At 53.3% G+C, this 18460-nt stretch overlaps 1 protein-coding gene across 1 annotated transcript; it reads right to left on the bottom strand.

Annotated features, from left to right (window-relative positions):
* Positions 1 to 14: 14 nt before the first annotated feature.
* Positions 15 to 17372, bottom strand: ERN2 (endoplasmic reticulum to nucleus signaling 2). The gene is made up of 22 exons (XM_068908391.1): positions 17043 to 17372; positions 13500 to 13617; positions 13120 to 13153; positions 12406 to 12478; positions 11978 to 12050; positions 11511 to 11633; positions 11024 to 11125; positions 10222 to 10483; positions 9833 to 9911; positions 9576 to 9726; positions 8758 to 8879; positions 8332 to 8511; positions 7721 to 7970; positions 7229 to 7319; positions 6763 to 6952; positions 5791 to 5890; positions 5303 to 5502; positions 4185 to 4332; positions 3472 to 3599; positions 2884 to 3007; positions 2452 to 2519; positions 15 to 2368 (listed from the first exon to the last, which is right to left on the bottom strand). Exons 1-22 carry the CDS (start codon positions 17121 to 17123, stop codon positions 2177 to 2179), a joined length of 2889 nt encoding a protein of 962 aa, XP_068764492.1. The 5' UTR covers positions 17124 to 17372; the 3' UTR covers positions 15 to 2176.
* Between the last annotated feature and the right edge of the window lie 1088 nt (positions 17373 to 18460).

The following is an 18460-nucleotide window of genomic DNA, read 5'->3' as shown; positions in this document are numbered from 1 at the left end:
GCCAGGATAAGATCACTTGTTTTTAATTTAATTTTATTTTTTTTTACTGTTTTGTATAAAATGCTCTAGGACATACAGAATAAATCATGTACAAACTGACTGTTACCAGTGTAATAGAACCCCACACCCCAGTACAAAGTGGAATCAAGACTATATAAAATGATTGCTGATGCAGAGGGGCAGTTGGGCATGGTTAGCTACAGCAGCTGAGAGGTAGCTTGATGCAGGGGGGAATTGAGGCTGCCTCCTCTCACTCTTGCATCTATGATAACTGTCTCTGTCAGAAGGCAGAGCTGCTCTCAGGTGTGTGGTGCAGCCTGGCAGCATTCAGGGTAAGGTGCCAGCCTGAGTGAATGCCTGGGCTCACCTCCCACCTTTGCACAGAAGCATTTTTTTCTCTCTGCCCAGCATAGCTGGCTCCAGCTGCTGTGTAGGGCTGCCTGCAGGTCCTTTGCTCATGGACTGGCTCATGTGAATCACAGGCCTGCAGCGCCCCAGCCTCCAAGCTGACTGCAGCCCAAAGGGGGGTGACAGAAAATGGGAACCCTATCTCAGGGCAGCACTCAGCTGCCTGGGGAGCCTGGAAGCCAGGTCTGGAAAGGTGCTGGAGCAAAAGCACATGCTGCTGCTCCAGCTGTGCAGAGGCCTTTGGAGCAGCAGGCACAGGCCTGAGTTATGAGGGAAACGATCCACAGAGGGCAAAGTTTCTCTCCCTTTCTGCCCTGAGGAAACTGTTTGCAGATAGCAGCACTGCTGTTCTGCTGTGCAAACCATCTGGGCTCCTGGCTAACACATAAGTACCTGACCTGAAATAACATGGACTGCTGGCTACCAAAAGGGTAAAACCCTTTTTCTGAGCCCATCTGAGCTTAAAAAAAAAAGTTTCATTATTGGGATTGCGCTGGAAGGCCCAGAGCCTGCCTCCAGGACTGGCCGCACCTTGCCATTAGCAGGCAGAGGAAGATGCAAATAGCAGGTCCAAAGCCCTGAGGCTGGATGCTAAAAGCTGACCCCATTTGCCTCAGCCCCCACCCCCAGCTGGGAGAAAGTGCCATATCCAGTGTCAAAACTATCATAAGAGTGCTTCCATTCGCATTTGTATTTGTATTAAACACATAATCACACTGCCACTTCCATAGGAGTGTGGCACGGGAGGGAACCATGGGACCAAAGCTTGCTGCGTCTTCTGACGAACAACCAGCAGGTTCCAGGCATCAACCCAACATTCCAGCTGCAACAGTCTTTCAGCTATTCTCAAGAAAATGCCTTCAACACGCTGAGGTTTTTTTTTTTTTTTTCTCTGACTTTTCAAAACACTATGTCTGTGGCAGAGTTTTTTTTGTTTTTGTTTTTGTTTTTTTTTAAATCTCTGACACAAGGGCCTTAAGGCTACTGAATTTGAACTAGAGTTTTGCAAAGGCAGAGGCCTAAATGGCTGCTCCTGGGTTCAGGAGGACCAAGATGAAACAGTCCAACTGCAAACTACGATCACCTCTTTTGGACTGTGCTTCCTGTAACTGTTGGGCACGCTGGGTGAGCACTCCCAGGCTTGTGTTCCCATGTCACCCTGGCCTGCTCAGCTGTCCACTGCTGTACACAGGGAAGACAGAAGCCAGAGAGCCCACACGACTAGTTATAGCAATCAGCTGCTGAAAGACCGACAAGTGCTGGGTTTGCCCTGTGCTCCAGCGATTGCACTGGTACTGATCATCTGCACAGTACAGGAAGAACTAATGTACTGTAAATATTACAGACAATGGCAGTTTTCTTTTAAAAGATCTTGCCCCCATCCAGAGTTCCTGCTTCCCAAAAAACAGGTAGATGGGCTCCCTGAGAGCCATACCAAGGGGCCATGCACAGGCCCCAAAGAGAACTCCCTGTGGGTAGAGACCTTCCCCAAGAGCTGATGCAAGGCAGTGTCTACAGATACTGGCAGGTCAGGGAGACAGGGGCTCTTGTTCCCGCCAGGGTGACAGGCAAGGCAGCTGAAGCTCTAGCTAATGCCTGCCAACGTGAGTTTGGAAGGGAAAGAGCTCCAGAAACCTCTGCTTTAACAGGATAAAACAGAGACATGCATTGGCTGACCCCATCCTACTGGGAACCCTGTGACGCCTAGGCACTGAGTGGCTCCACCAGCCTCTTACTGTGAGCGCTCTCCGGGGTGCGGCGTCTCCCCTCATTTTCCATCATCTGCTGGCTCCTGGCAGTAGTAGGACTGGAAGAGCCGCTCGTGGGCGCAGACCCTCATGGCTCTGTGGGTGTGGAGCAGCAGGTGGGGGAAGCGAGAGGTGAAGTACTGAACAAAATCATCGGGGACCGACCCCAGGGCCTCCTGCACATCGACAGGCAGCTCATGGTAGTGATGCTTCTGCAGGAAAGACAGAGCGGTCAGCGATGGCACTGTGCGTGCCTGGAGCCCAGAGGGCTCCTGCTGTGGGCTGGTGGCTGTACCTTGTTCCTCATGGCCCTCAGGAGGTCACGCACTGAACCGCCCTTGTACGTCCGGAACTTCCTCAAGTCTGGAAACGGCAGGAGAGCCGCAATCAGCATCCGCGAGAAGTGGCTTTGAAATGATGCGTAGGGATGTCAGAGCTGCAAACAGCTCCCAGGGGCAATATGCACTGACGGGAGTCAGCACCTCAATGGGAAACTTGTATGGGAGCTCAAGATGGGGGGACAAACCCAGGGGATGGGGTTTCTGCACTGTTCTGCCCTCCCACAGCGCGGGTGGGCAGCTCTTCCTTCCTGCTATTTGACTCCTGGGCATCAGAAGGTGCCTCATGCCATTACCCAGTAAAGGACATGGACCTGGAAAGCTCTGTTTCTCTGGCTACAAGACACCAGCTTTAGGGTCCAGCAGTGAGCCCAGACTTGAGCTTTTACCTGTCTGCAGCGGGAGAGAGATGTGCATTCTCCAGTTCACCCTCACAATCGACCGTCCCCCTGCCTCCAAGGCTGAGACTATGGGCCCCTCAGCAGGTTCCTTCTCAATGCGGTCGCTGACATCCTGCAGGCCAAAGAGCAGGTAACGGGACCGTCACTCGCACTGGCTCTGGCCCGAGGGCAACCCCGTTCAGTGCCAGAGAACAGAGCTGTGGGGAGGGTGGAAGAGAGACACACAGCCTGCTCCCAGGGGAGACCAACACACATGCAGCCCGCAGGCTGGGAGCATGAAAAAGGTTGGTGGCAAACAGGCCACACCGAACCCAGTCACTTGCAGATAGAGTCTCCTTCCAGGTGAGACAGTTTTGAAATGGGTTTTTATACAGGAAGAAGGGCCCTGGCCTCAAACTCAGGGCAGGCAGCAGTCTCCCACTTGCAAAACTAGATCAGAATGAGAATATTGAGCTAAATATGGCTGTTTTCAGCACTTGTTTTTCTGACCACCTGCAGATTCAGAAAGACTGCACTACGTCAGTCATGCTTACATCCCACTTAAATTCACTACCTGGCTGGCCAGAGAATTCTCACCTGGAAGAACTGCAGCTGCTTCTCTTGACTCCAGAAAAAGGGGTGCATAAGGACCACAGGGGCTGAAGGGCGCTTCTGGGATTCACTGCTGATCATTGCTGCAATCAGCTCTCTTGCAACAACCTTGTCTTGTATGCAAAACAAACGAAATAAGAACTAATTCCCCGGGGAAGGACTGGGAGCTACACACATCTTGGTTCAGTTTTTACTGCAAGTCATGGCACACAATGTTTCCAAGGACTGCAGCACTATAATGAAATGAAACTAAACTTGTCCTGCTATTTCTGAATACCAAAACCCACTATTAACTCTTTTCCCTCTGCATGAACTGGGGCAATGGAACGAGTTGCAACTACAAAACTCTAGAGATTGTCCTCCATGTTGGTGCTCTTTGCAGCACATCTGAAAGGCTGGTCCTGTGGCTGAAGCACAAAGACCCAGAGGAGCCCACCTTGTCGCTAACTTCCTCTGTGACTATGGTAAGTCATCTTACTACTCTGGTCTAAGCTTCTTTTCCACCAAACAGGATTAATGATGCTGATTTACCTTCTGAGGATTGCAAGGCAAGAGTCAACATATGCAACGTAGCCTCATAGCTGCAAAAAGCAGGTGTCACAGAAGGACCAGATCATTGTGTCATTACTACTGTACCTATGTCTTCTGATGTTGGGGGATTCACATGCATTTATATGCCTGTGGGGAAGGGCCCTTACCGTGAGCATCTTCCTGCAGACAAGTCAGCTGGTATGTGCCTGACAGTATGTTGGCCTGTCGCCGTAAGCTGTCCCCAAATGGATGCTTTCCTCCTGACACCACATAGTAGAAGACACACCCGGCTGAGAAGATGTCCACAGCACATGTCTGCAAAACACAAACAAGGAGATGGGACTCTCACAGTAAGGGATGAAGAAACATTTTTACCGTCCCATTTTCCATTCCCATATATGAAAACTTGGTTGTTGGCTGTAGCTTTAGCTAGGAAGTAACTCAGAGACAACACTGTAGAGTTTTCTTTGGTAAATGCAAAATTGCTGATAAATGTATTGCACAAGAGCTCCCGCCTGCCTACACTTTCTGCAGCAGGGACTGTTTCCCTCTAAATCTGTGAAACACCCTATCACATCAGGTCCTGATTAGGAAAGAGCTTTTCAGGGGCACAAACAGAAGTCAGAACCTCACTGCCAGATGAACGCCTAAGGGCTGCTAGTGTCTTAAACATCTGTACAAATTAATCCCAGTATAAGGTTTTATGAAGCACGTTGCCAATCCCCAGTACTGCAACTGGCTTCCAACAGAAACAGGATACCCTGGGCTTAACAGATGAGCAGAATGAGTAACCTTCACAGCGAGCCAGTTCCCATGGCCCCATCCCACCTCCCTACCCCAAATTTCCAAGTACTACAGCCAGATGAAAGACCTGTGCTGAACACATCTGACCACTGTCCCAGGCATCCAGTGATCATGTTGCTGGTGAGCCACATACCCAGGAACACTCAGCTTTTACTGAGATCCATCTGCTTTCACAGGCATGTTAGAGTGGATGTGACACTGGCTCCAACTCTACCAGGCCACCAGGACTCCACCTTTTATTGGGAATAGCTGTCCCCACAAAGGACAGGAAAGCAATAAGTAATTAATTGCTGATTAAGGAGATCCTGGTGATGACTACTCATGTTCTGCATTTGAACTGGCTTTTACTCTTAGAGCTTTTGTCTTAATTGAGGATTTCAGCAGCACACCAGGAGGCTGCTGCTGCAAGTAAGGACTCTGCAAAGAAAAGGTTAACAAGCACAATAAACAGGACTGGCATTGCCAGTCATGGCTCACTGACAGGATTTTCCTTTGGGGCCTCCTGCAGCAACTCAGGTGCAATCCATCCCTCAGTGCCAGGAATCCCAGAGTGGAGGCTGAAGCTGTGTCGTCCCCCATGAAGCTTCTTGCATAGGCCAAAGTCGGAGATAACGGCTCGGATCTGCCCATGGCTATTCGGGACGGAGATGAGGATATTGCAGGGTTTCAGGTCACGATGAACTGAAAGAGGCAGTTCACAGTGTTACCTGCAATATGACCCTGCAGCTGCAGGACTGAACCGAGGATTGGTGCTGTCATGATGAAACAGGGCTACTGCATGTCTTCCAGCATGCCACAGCTTGGAAACCCATGAGTTGCCTCCATACCTGGCAGCTATTGGTTTGAATCTCACAGCACAAAGCTCTTGGGCTGAAGATAGGAGCTCCCTAAAACTGAATTTGCTCAGCTGAACATGTTGCTCTCAAGCTAGAGGCATGTGAATGAAAGCAGGGAAAGCGGCCCTCTTACCGATGTTTAACGAGTGCAGGTGTGCCAGGCCTGACGTGGTCTGATGCAGGAGAGACACCGGGTCCAGGCTCCGACGATCGAAGCCAGGGCTTTCCACGTACTGGAACCAGACAGGGGTAGAAAGAGATATGAACTGAGGTCTAATTTATAGGAGTCATCAAGGCAAGGCTTGTCAGGAGAGAGATCTCTCACTGGGCTGACAGAGCTGGAAGGAGATGAGCTTTTGCCTGTACAAGTCCATTCAGAGGCCGTTTGTGTCTCCAAGGCTAACTTGTCATTTTCAGGTCTACCAGTTGGCTCTGCTCCAAAACTGCTCTCACTTAGACCTTCCATAGCTTCAGCAACACTCCTGCTCTACTCTTCTAATCCCAATATGCTGTCTCTTCCCAGCTTGTGCTGGGGAAGGAACCCAGCTAGCTCCTTACGGGGGTGCAGCACTAGGATGATGGACCAGAAGCTGCTTCCCGCTCCAAGGTCACCCACAAGGGAACAACTGCTCTAAATGGTGCAAAGAAGCACATTGCTGCACTGCCACCTCCTGAAAGGGAAAATCAGGAACGGAACAAAGACAGGGGCTTGATTCATAAGGAAGTAATACTACTAACTGTGTGCTCTGCATCTCCAAAGTACCTTCCAGCTTGTACATGCAAGATCTAACCATTGTGCCCTCTGACTTGTGGAGAAGCAGGTACAGAGCAAGGCACTCTGCGGACCTCAAACAGGGCTCCAAATGCAGAAACTGCTGGCTGACAACCCTGCCCTCATACATGCAGAGTACTCTGCTCCTGCAACAATATTGCAGGCTAGGACCTCACTAATGGGACAGATGAAACTGGACACAGTCCCCTGGGGACTCCCTGCAAATACAGGGATGGAGACATGAAGGGTTAATTAACAGCTGCCCTGTGGCAGCTACACGTGGATGACCCTGCTCTGCAAGCAACCAGGCGGGGAAAGGGGCTGTGGGCTCACCTCCTGCAATGTGGCAGAGCAGAGCTCAATGGCGATATAATGGAATTGCTTATCCTTCTCGGTGCAAAAATATCGTACAACGTGGGGGTGCTCATCCGACTCCCGGAGCAGCTGGACCTCGCGGTCCACGAGGTGGAAACACTCGGGCAGAAGGCGCTTCACAGCCACGTTCCGGCCGTCAAACCGTCCCCTACGTGGAGAGTTGACAGCAGTGTCCATGTACAGCCCTCACCAGATACAGCAGAGCATAGCCCTGCAGATTTGCAGCCTTGCAAGGCTTTGGCCAATGCCAGAAACTAAGAAGGGGAACTTGGAAACCCATTCACACAAGCCTCTGAACCATATGGATCCTACCAGGGAAGGAACCTGCCTTAGTGCTACAATTGTGGCTCCCAGGTGAGAGAGAGGGTCCTCTGAACCCGGCCTGGCCTTAGCAAAAGAGAGGGCATCCCAGGGTGCTACCCACCTGAAGACAAAGGTTCCTCCAGCTCCATGGCCCAGCACATCTTTGGGGTTAAAAGAAATTTTCCCAACCACAATCATGTCTGGTCCTGCATCTGCAGAGGAAGATTGATGTCAGCAGCCATCCTTCAACCTCTGAGTATTAGTGTCATATCAAGGACATCCAGTTCTTTCACCATCTGGTCCTTTCTTGGGCCCTGTTCTTCCTGCAATTGCTTTTGTAGCCCATGCTTATCCAGCACCAGGTCTTGCATCTCCTCCCCCTCAGCTGAGGTTGCAGCCATCTTATCTATAGGGCATCTCTGCTCCTACTTTGGATGACAACATCTGTCCAACCTTGTTTCAGTCTCTGCGTGCCTCAAAATCTTGGATTTACTTTTCTGAAAAGTCCCCTTCCAAATTGTGGAGAAGGACATAGACATTCCCACAAGTAAGGAGTTCCTGGCCTACAGGACAGAGAGCCCCATGCACCTTTCCTGTCCTCACCAGCACACACCTTCAGCAGCCCCCAAGACAGCTGGATCCTGGCTGACCATCCCATTAACCACGTTCTTTGGGTAGGTGGATGGGTTGGAGCTCTGTGACTGCTGTGAAGCACTTCCCTGGGTCACACCCAGCTCCTTGGGGTCTGCAGAGACACCATCTCCAGAGGTCTGACCTGGGAACAGCATCTCTTGTTGCTGCTGTAAGAGCTGAATTTGCTTCTCCAGCTGCTGTTGCTGTGCCTCATGTTGCTTTTGCAGTTTCTGGAACACAAACAACAAAAATACCTCAGCTCTTCGTATCCCAGCAGATGAGAGCCCAGGGCATCAGCACAGCCTAGACACAAGCAGATCTAACGCGTACCTTTTTTCTCCTGCCCCAGCCAGCTACATACCCAGGGCTGGGAGCAGAAAGCTGCACACAATTTCAGTTCATGACTATGAGTACATATGAGACAGTGTGGAAGCTATGCTGCTCCTCACAACACAGTGTTGCTTGTGCCACAAAGACAAGAAAAAAGAACCAAAGGGAGTTTCCAGCCCTTCAAACAGTGGAATTTCCGCAGCAGACAGTTACTTTACCAGCCAGGCCAAGGTGTCAGAGAGAGAAGGAACAGTCATTTACCATCAGAACGAGGAATAGGATTCCCCCACCCAGCAGGGCTGTGCTGACTCCAGCCATCATGATGTCCCAGCTGCTAGGCTCTGGGTAGACCTCCACTTGCTCTCCCTGGGTGGAATCTGACTGAAACTGCCCGTCGTTGCTCCTGATAGCTGGCTCTTCCATGCTGCTCGCCGTCAGATACTGCAACACACACCCAGACACTTGGGTTACACCAGCAGGGACCTCTGGGCACTTAGTGCTTGAGGCTCCTTCCCAGCAGCTCTCCTTCTCTGCGTCAGCTCTGCACACACAATCTCCCTCTTCATGCTAGCTCACACGCTGGGGCACATCCTCCCACTCTAGATGACCTGGTCCCTTCAGCAACCCAGCATTTTCCAAGGTCCCCCACAGTTCACAGGAGTGACCCAATGGAGCTCTAACACTCACATCTTCAAACACAGCCCTGGCAGGAGAGTTCTTGGGAATGATGGTTTCTGTCGTCTTCCTCAGGTTCTCTGGAAAGGCTCTTAGCATTGTAGTATGGATCACAGGAGGCAGCTCATGGTGCCCTGTGGTGGGAGAAAAAAGAGAGAACAGTCAACTCATCTGATCACAGCTTCAGTATGGTCATCTCTGCAATGCCAAAGTGGGCTCACTTATTAGCTTTGGCTCTCATGGAGAAGGGATGTTGTTTCGATGGGAAACATGAAAAATGCCAGAGCTCCATCCCTGGAGAAGGAGACCTCGAGGAAACTGTAGCCAATGGAGAATGGCACAGGACAAGGTCGCCTCCTCTTAGCACACCATGGAAGGCCTGGCCTTGCTCTTTGTGCCTCCCCATACAACTACCCTGAGACCAGTTTGATTTTTCAAGCATGCCAGTGCACCATGGCATCTCCTGCCATCACACACGAGAGCAATCATGGAGCAAGCAAATGAATTCAACACCTGTGCGCACAACTCAATATGCAATATCACATTCGTTAGCACAGGTAATTGTCAGCCTTATTTCAAAACGTCTCTGCCCACCCACACAGGTCGACAGCCTGCTCTAGGGAAAGGTCAAGGACATGCTGGAATGAAACCCAAGCCAGAGTCATCATAGTCTTTGAGGGCGAAACACAGCCTCAATCCGTTTTAAACCACTAGGCAAAGCAAGTTATCCTGCCACACTAAAAAACACCCGTAGCTCTGGCTCCCTCTCATTAAGACAGTCTGTGAAAGTGAGGATGTAGGGAGAGTGATGTCCTCTTGGGGGTCCACACCTATTAGGAGCCACTGGTTGTGGAGTGAAGTGATGCTGCCCTGGGGGTACTTGACATCTGTGCTGGGTGTGATCTCACACTCGCCGGACTCTCTCATAGTCACATCATCTGTGGTTGGGCCATCAATCCTGGCCAGCGCGATCCCCCGCGGCTAAAGGGATCAGACAGTTAATGAAGTACTAAGAAGTCAAGACATAACACATTCATTGGCTCACCCTGAAATGGGGAGCATTCATGGGGTCAGAGAGGACACTCACCACCAGAGCCACACTGTCATGGACCAAGGAGGTCAAGGCGTAGAAGCTGGCTGCATGCTTCCCCACATAGAGTGTTGGCCTGCAATGCCAGGAAACAGCATCACTCTTGAGGCTGTCTTTGTTTGGAGCGGATGAGCACCAAGCAACGTAAATGCAACAAGCTGCCATAACCGGGACCCACTGACGTCCCACGTCCTGAGCCAGCCAGCCCCTTCTCAGGCTCACGATGGTTGTAAAAGCAAGGGCTTTGTCCTAGCTACTGTCCCCTGTTCCAGGACCGCAGTGCTGCCAGCCCCCACTGCCTGCCTCAAGCCACTCCCCAGAGACCAGAGGGTTCCCACAGCCTGCTTGTCTCTCTACCCGGGTCTGAGGGCTCCCAAGTCACATACAGCAGCTGGGTCTTGGTAGTGGTGAAGTCCTTCATTGACTGGTAGTTCCACTTGATGAGGCGGATGTCCTGAGAGTGGAAGGTCAGGTAGCGCAGTGTCTCCATGGCCATGTTGAGGTGGGGGACACGGCGGAGGCTGTCTTGATGCCACATGTAGATGCCTACCACAGGAGAGCCATAGTTCTGTGCCCACAGGACCTCCCCGCTTTCCTTGTCCAACGTCACCACCAGGCCATCTCCGCTTGAGGCAAAGTGTGCCATTTCTAGCCAGAGACAGAAGGATGGAGGTCATGCAGCTGCACTGACTTTGGGGCGTTATCCCCTCTCTCCATGTCATGCTGGTCCTGTGGCCTTCAGTCAGGCTAGGGCTGCTGTTTGTTGCTCTGTTCATGCAAGAGCTCTTTGCTGGACTGCTGGCAGACAACACACCTGCACTAAATGTGAACTCTTCAATGAAACCCCAGAGCAGTTGAGGGAGATCCTATCACCATCCTGCAGCTCCCCTGCATCCCCAGGGATGTCTTCCAAGGAACGCAGGTGACTATCCTCAAGCCACGGAGGGCTGGCCATATCTGAGAGAGATACGTACTGCTCATCCTAGTGCTGTGTTCCCACCTCTGCCAGTCATGCAGGCTCAGGCCAGGCACGGCCAGCACAGCAGCTGTTTCCCCAGCAATCAGTACAGTACTGATTTGGAATCTCCCTGTCCAGCTGCTGAGCCCCATGGGAGCGCCCACCCCGCTGAGCGCTGGAGCCCGGGAGGGAGCTGGCTCCTGCACACACTGTGTGCTGCAGTGACTCACTGTAGTGGTACAGTTCCTCGTAGAGCGGTGCCGAGTAATCCGAGTAGGTGGCATTCCAGCGCAGCTCCCGCGACTTGGTGTCATACATAGTGATGACATACTCTGGGGATCAGAGAAAAGCAGCGAGGTCAATGCACTAGTGCTCACAGCACTGCCCCAGAGGGGTGAGTGCCTTTGGAAGGGAGGAACTGGGGACTGAGAAGAAACGCTGAGGACCCTGATACCTATCCTGGCATGGAGTCAGCCACAGCACTTGTGGGAAGCACTAACCCATCAGTATTACAACACCTGATAGAGAGGAGTGTGCTGCAGGAGAGACTAAACTCTCCACTCTCTGTTATTTCCAAAGGGACAGCAAAGCCTTTCACTAGCAGCAGAGTTTATGCAGACCCTCCTTTGACAGCAAGCATCCCCAGCAAGACAGGTGGGACAGCCCAGCACCCTGTTCTTGAGACTAGACAGATAAACGGGGAGAGTCCTGGCTTACGGGTACGGCCGATGTAGAGCAGGGGACTTGAAGGGCATTGACCATCCCAGGCCTCTGTTGAGAGAGTGGTCTGCTTCTCTCCTGACTTGGGGTCCACGATGAACCAGGTGTCCAGCTTCTTCCCTGAGAATGAAAATACATTTTGCCTTAAGTCTCCACAGCCCTGCTGTCCTTCTCCTGAAAGCCACCCCACAGGCTTCCTCCTCATATCCCTCCCTCCAAGGACACCTTTTCCATGAGGTCCCTGTTCCGCCCTTCCCTCTCTGCAGCTTACATCACTTCTTCCTTCACTCACAGCCCCAGGCCAGACCCATCCCTGCAGACTCTACATAGGCCTGGTGTGTTCATACTTCAGGTCAGAGCCCACCTGTGCCTTCCAGGCATGAACTACCTCCCTGTTTAACCTCACAGGGTCCAGATGCCAGGCAGAGTGGCTGATCTCTCCCATGGGGAGAAGTTCCTCATACCTGTGTAGAGAACACCGTCCGAACTGCGACATGGCGAGGACTGGACCAGCTCTGGGATGGTGAATGGGAGCTTCTGTAACAGAGGCAGTACAGCGGCCTGTGAGCGGCAACAGTGTCAGAGAAACAGCTCCATAAACAGCAGCCTTGTTGCCTCCAGAAACAGGGTGGGAAGGACAGATGCTCCTGGGAAAGCCCTCTTCTCCCTGCCTGTTTTCACTGGTCAAGCAGAAAATAGGCTGGAGCGATGGGGAAGGAAAGGACCTAGCTATATTTCCCCCACATCCACTTGGCAGAGATCTTCAAGGTGCCAACAGGAGCAATCTGAATTCCCAGGCCTGTGCAGCAGGTCTGCCCTGTCTGCATCAGCCCTGCAAAACCAGCAGGGTGGAGGCTGGCATGCACAGCACCCTTCCCCCAGCCACACTGACCATCAAGCCTTCTTTGTTTTTTCCTCCCAGGATATATAGGCTGCCATCATTGGGGTCCGGAAGAAACGCTGGTCTGAAAAGGAGGAGAAAGCAGAATGAAATGGGAACTGTCCCCTACTTGCAGGCACCTACCAATGACTAAACAGGAGATGCAATAAAGAACTGCCCTCAGCAGTCTGTTCCAGAATGATTTACTACAGTGTTTAACCTTTCCTGGAAATCTCAAGCACTAGATTTGGTATGAGATGAACTCCTGGTCTGGCTTGGCACAGTAATTCCCACACAGCTGCTCTGTATCTACCCAGGTGTGCTGATTTGGTGTTTCTGCCCATCATCTCAAAGGATTTCTCTGCTTTTCTGGTTTCCCCCTGCAGTTTTAAATGAACATAGGGATTTTCCTCAATTTCTCTCCTACACTTTTGCGTGGTGGCACTGAGAGCTTCTGGTCTGTCTGTAGAAAGCCTATATGTTCAGTAGGAGGCAGCAGCTATTCCTATATCATGATGCATGAAGTGCTACCACAAAGAGGGGTTTAAGAGAATGCAATAGCACAGGCTAGACGGTTAATATCTTTGCGATTCCACTTCCTTGTTTTGAATCTGTGGGCTGATCGGGGAATCTCCAGCATCTCCAAACGCCTTCTGTGTACATTGTAAGGCTGATAAACAACCTTTACTGCAAAGGACGCTCCATCCAGGGGGAAATGACACTTACTCTGCAACATAAACTGGCACCTGCAGAATAGGATCTGAAAAAGAGAGTGAAACACATACGTCAGCAGTCTCTCCCTGCAAAAGGGGACAGCGTGGCAGCATTTACTATTTCTAGTCACGCGGTGGCATATTCAGTTCAGTACCTATTTGCATTTCAGACCCAGAATAGCCACTGCTGGCAGTGGAGATCTGGCCCATGGTAAACATGCTCCTCTGAAAACAGCAGGGCCTGGGTAGCTTTCTGCAGTGTCTGGAGAAACTGGCTGCTCAAAGCACTTTCAGCAAGATCTAAGCTGCAGAGTGCATCTCCAATCCCCCACAGCTAGTGACAAGCCCAGGGACCTAGACTACAAGCAAACACCCTTCTGGGTTGTTACTCACCATCCTTCAGGGTCCACTTGATGTCACCTGTACTCTTACTCACAGCATGAAGGTTTCCATCAAGAGTGGATACAAAAAGCAGTGTTTCTGGGACAGTCACAGCACTGCCAGTGAGACACTATGGACAGAAACGTGGTACTAAGAGAGCAGGGACAGACTTAAGGACAAACCCCCACCGCCTGTACCGTTTAACACAGCTCACCAACCCTTCTGTCACTCCCTGGATACTCCAAAATAACATACAGCAAGGAAAAAAAATAAAGGTCCTTTTTGGTCTCAAATGAGCCAAGACTTGAAGGGGGAAGAGTTTATTTCCTTGCACTACAGTCCTGTCATGACTACAACCAAGTTATCAAGACCGATTCATACAAGAATCAAAACACAGAACGCTCTTGTATTTTGTTTTTAAACCTGCAGGCTTCAGTCTGTGGTTCATGAACCTCTGACAGAGGCTGCACAAAAAGGTAACAGATAACAGGAAAACCAGGTCTCTCATCAGGAGGTTCAGTTTTTGGATACAGGCTTCCAAACCTCCACTGGAAACTTTTCAAGTATTTCTGCAAATGAAACAAATGTGAAAAACACAGTCTTAAATAGCAGTTAAGAAAACCTTTTGTACTAGGTTTCTCAACAGACCAGAGTAACAAATCTACTTGTTCCTTCAGCTTCATTGACACAGGACAACAGAAGAATCACATCTGTCAACCGGTGTTCAAAGGTGCTGCTTTTCATAAATTCGTGGCAAGAAGCACTGGCATTAAGTTTGCTGTGTTCACAGTAAGCAGAAGCACAGAAAACTCAGAATCAGCCGCAGGCCCTCATTCCTGGGCCCTTTGCGCCATGGGTCGCCTAGCACAGAGGGGAGGTGCCGGGCGCACTACCTGCTTTCCTCTCCCACCGTCTGGAGCAAGGTCTCCTGCCTGCGGGGATCAGCTGCCTTTCTGGAAGGTGACACAAACAGCTCACCTACTGGCTCCTTCCAGCAGCAAACTAGTTCGGTGGCTTTTCATGCCAGAAGTGCAACTGATGCTAGCTCTTAAGGCTTTTAAAGCTACAGATTGCAGCTGCCCCAATGGTGAGACAGTAATTACACAGGCACTGTGCTGGCTGTGGGGAGCTGGCTACGTCCGTATACGGCGTTCATGCTGCCAGTGCCAGCTCACCCACTGCACGCTCCAACGCCAGCCAGCCTCACCCCATCAGCAAACAAGGTAGCGATAGGCAAACAACACTGGGGGACAGAAACGGCTTCAGGAGGAGGCGAGCGTGACGTGTTCGCTCCTGCTGCCCAGGAGTCAGAGCAACTCTCTGAACTCCCCATTGGTCAGCAGCCACCGTGGGACGAGGCCCGGGAGCTGGCCCCGCTCCTCGCACACGGAGACGAGTTAATCATAAGCCACCTGCTCCACGAGAGGGACCGGCAGCTGCTCGGCACCACCTCCCTCGGAAGAAGGAAAGGGGCTGCTGCAGGGAGCGACCAGCGCCTTGTCCGTGGCCGTCCCCAGATTGCACGGGCATGGAGACGCAGACAGACCGACTGCTGCCTCGACAGCTTGCGAGGGCTGCCTGGCCAGCGCACATCCCTCGGAGCCCGCACAGCCTCCCTCACGGCCCCCCTCTCACCTTCTCTTTGTCAAAACCTAGAACGTAAACTTGGCAAGGAGCTCGGCCCAAGGATCTGGCCAGCTTAAAGAGCAGGGACTGGGCAACGGCTTGTGCCAAGAAGAGATGTTATATGTGAGCAAGTACCTGTCCGCAGAGGAGAAACTGATAGTGGTAATGGACCAGCTAAGACACAGTGGGGTGAAGGGACACGTTCTCCCTTGAGCCACTGAGAGCTGAAATTCCCTCAGCTGCAGTGACATGACCGACAACAACCCTGATGGTTGTCACGTAGCCCGTTCTCCAGCTGTACCCCAGCTCCCTCGCTGGCACCCACCTCTCGCGCTCCTCTAGGCAGGATCTGCTTGGAGCGCGCGCCGGTCCCCTCACAACACACTTCACAGCCACTCCTCTGCTTTGTGCCCAGTTCTATTATTAGCACTTTCTCTTCTTGTTTAATTTGTAAACGAGCCCAGAACAAGCCCAGCTCTCACTTTATCTGTAGGATGTAGTGAGGTGGACAGAGGAGCATGCCTGTTCCTCTGCCACTGCTTCTGCAGCACAGGGTGGCATGCCACGTAGGCTCACTGCCAGCGAAAAGGGCCCGCTAATAGCTGACCCCCTTGCTGAGAGGACAACCCAGGCTAGCGGACGCAGCTTGAGCTGTGGGCACCCACGCGACGGAAACAGAACCGAGAGCCCAGAGCCCAGCAGCTGCTAGAGCAACAGCAGGCTCTGCTTCTCCCTCCCTCCCTCCTGCCCCTGGTACCCCGCAGTTTCCTCCAGCTCTTCTGTAATTGCTCATTTATTTGGTGACAGGCCCGCAAAGCAAGGGCCAGGCTGCCACCCGCTCTCCCTGCACAACACTGCTGAGCCGTAGGATCCGCTGGGCATCCCCGGAGCTACCGCTGTCCCTCCGCTTGAGGAAGGGCAGCACACCCTTACGCTCAGCTCCTAGCATCGGCTACCACAAGCCCTTCTGGACAGCTTTATCCCAGGAGTACAGTCCCGCGCCTCTGAGATCTGCGTTCACCCTCCCCTGTGAAAGATCCGGGATTCCTACCACCGCCAACGTGGAGTTTGCACAAGCGTCACTGATTGCTGTAGCTCAGCTATCGTTTCCGGGAGGAAAACGCTCGCTCCTCTAGTGATGGGAAAGAGGACGGCTACCGCAGGCCCTGGCTCCGAGCACAGGCAGAAACACGGCATCAGCCGTCCGAGCCTTTCTCTTACGGAGCGCAGCTCCGGACCCGCGGAAGCTGCCACGGGCATGCTGCCCTGGCCGCTCAAAACACCCCAGGCCACACACGGGCGCTGCCGTCCTGCTGCCCGGAGGGGACGCGCGACGCCGCTGCACAGCCCTGCGGGCGGGAGGGCGAGGGGGGGCGAGGGCTGGGCCTGACCCAGGAGCGGGGAAGGGGCCAGAGCCCCCCGCCCCCCACAAGCAGGGCGCTCCTGCCTGCGCGCTCACGCCCTCGCGCACCCACAGGTGCTTGTGCCTGCACACTCGTGCCCCCAGGACACTTGTGCACACACACAAGCCCACATCCCCCCACCCGCAGCACACTCACGCCCCTGCACGCTCGTGTGCAAGGCACTGATGCACACACACTCGCACCTGCAGCACAATCACACGCAGGCACTCCCACCCACCGAGCACCCAGCCCTGCACGCTGACGCCCACCGGACGCTCATGCACACTCACTCCCGTGCCCCTGAACCCCGGGGACCCTGGCACACGCGCACCCCGCACCGAGGGCGCCAGTGCCCTCGCGCGCCTGCACGCCGCCGGCGGGACACGGGGGCACACGGACCCCGGCCCTCAGGGCGCCTGCACGCTCCCGCGCGTGGGATGCCCAAACACCCCGGTCCGCCGGTGCCCACGCAGCGGCACGCGCGGGCCGGGTCCACGCGCCCCCCCGCGGCGCGGCGCGGCCCCACCTGTGCCCGGCGCGGCCGGAGCAGCAGCAGCAGCGGCGGCAGCAGCGGCAGCAGCGCGGCGCGGAGCCGGGCGCTGCCCATGGCCGGACATGCCGGGCCGGCGGCGCTTCTCGCCGCGAGTCCCCGCCCGGGGCGGGTCCAGGACGCGGCTTCCTGCTCGACGGCGGGGCCGGGGCGCCGCTGCCCCCGCGGCGCTAAACCGGGGGAGCGGCCAGACCTGCGCGGCCGGGGCTGGCGAGGGGCCGCGAAGGCGGCGAGCGACGGAAACGGCCACGCCTGGCCTGCGCGCACACGCGTGGGGCTCGCCCCACCGCCGCCGCTTCGCTTGCGAAACGCGTTGCAGGGGGGTTTTGCACTCGCAGGAGCGGCGGGGCTGTCGGGGCAGGGGGAGCGCCTGCCCCTCTCCGGCGGCCCGGCCGCGGAGGCTGGCCGGGGCGGCGGCCCGAGGGCTGCGTGCGGCCAGCTGCCGGCACACGCGGGACAGCCGGCAGGTGCTCGGCCCCAGGTTCCCATCTTCACGAACACAAGGACGAGTAGCGCTGTGAGGAGCGCTGAGCGGTTCCAGCGCAGCTTAACACCATTCGGAGAAAAACCACGCTTTTCCCGTGCAAGGAACCAAACTCAACAGCCCCACAACCCTCCACTAACTCCAGCCGACATCGAGCCACACTTGCCCCTGCGGACCTGTAGCTGTCTCAGCTAACATCGGTACCAGCCGCAGTTCTGGTATGGGATCCACGACTGCCCCGCTGCCTCACAGCCCCGGCAGACAGGTCCCGTCAGCGCTGCTGCAATGCCTTCCCCTGGATTCACAATTTCAGAGTAGAGATCTCTTCCTGAAAGACTTTCATATCAACCCACTTGAATAATCTTTAGATTCATTTGAAGAAAGAATAGGGCACAAATATTTATAACAGCTCTTTTCAAAGAGACAAACTGGAGCTGAAAGGGATTTTCAGTGGGATTTAACACCTCCCTCCCCCTGTAAATAACTACAGGGCCCCTTACAAGAAGAGGTACACCTAGAAATCAAAAAATGAAAGACAACTTGCCAATTCTTACATGATAGGTGGACTAAATCATCACATAGTTTAAACTATTTCAGTGACAACAGTATGAAACCATTTCAGGGCATTTTTTAAAGCGGGTGAGGGAGAGAAACAAAAGTAAATAAAGGCAGTAACAAATAGAGCAGCACAGGTTAAGTATTAAAGAAGTCTGAAGCCTGCTATAAGCCCCAATAAGCCAGGCTTCTCCTGAGCAACTGCTTTTTGTGGGTTGATAAACTGAAGTGGAACTTTTGGCATCGTAACAAATTCTGCCTGTACGTAGAATTTACAGCCGAGTACTTGAATTTATCCTTGAGTATGCTCAACACGACAAGGACATTCTACAATTTAAAATCCCGCTTTTAGACA

This window comes from Struthio camelus, chromosome 15, assembly GCF_040807025.1.
Source record: "Struthio camelus isolate bStrCam1 chromosome 15, bStrCam1.hap1, whole genome shotgun sequence".
Classification (NCBI taxonomy): Eukaryota; Metazoa; Chordata; class Aves; order Struthioniformes; family Struthionidae; genus Struthio; species Struthio camelus.
Note: the sequence above shows the minus strand (reverse complement) of the source record. Positions and strands in the feature narration are given on the sequence as shown.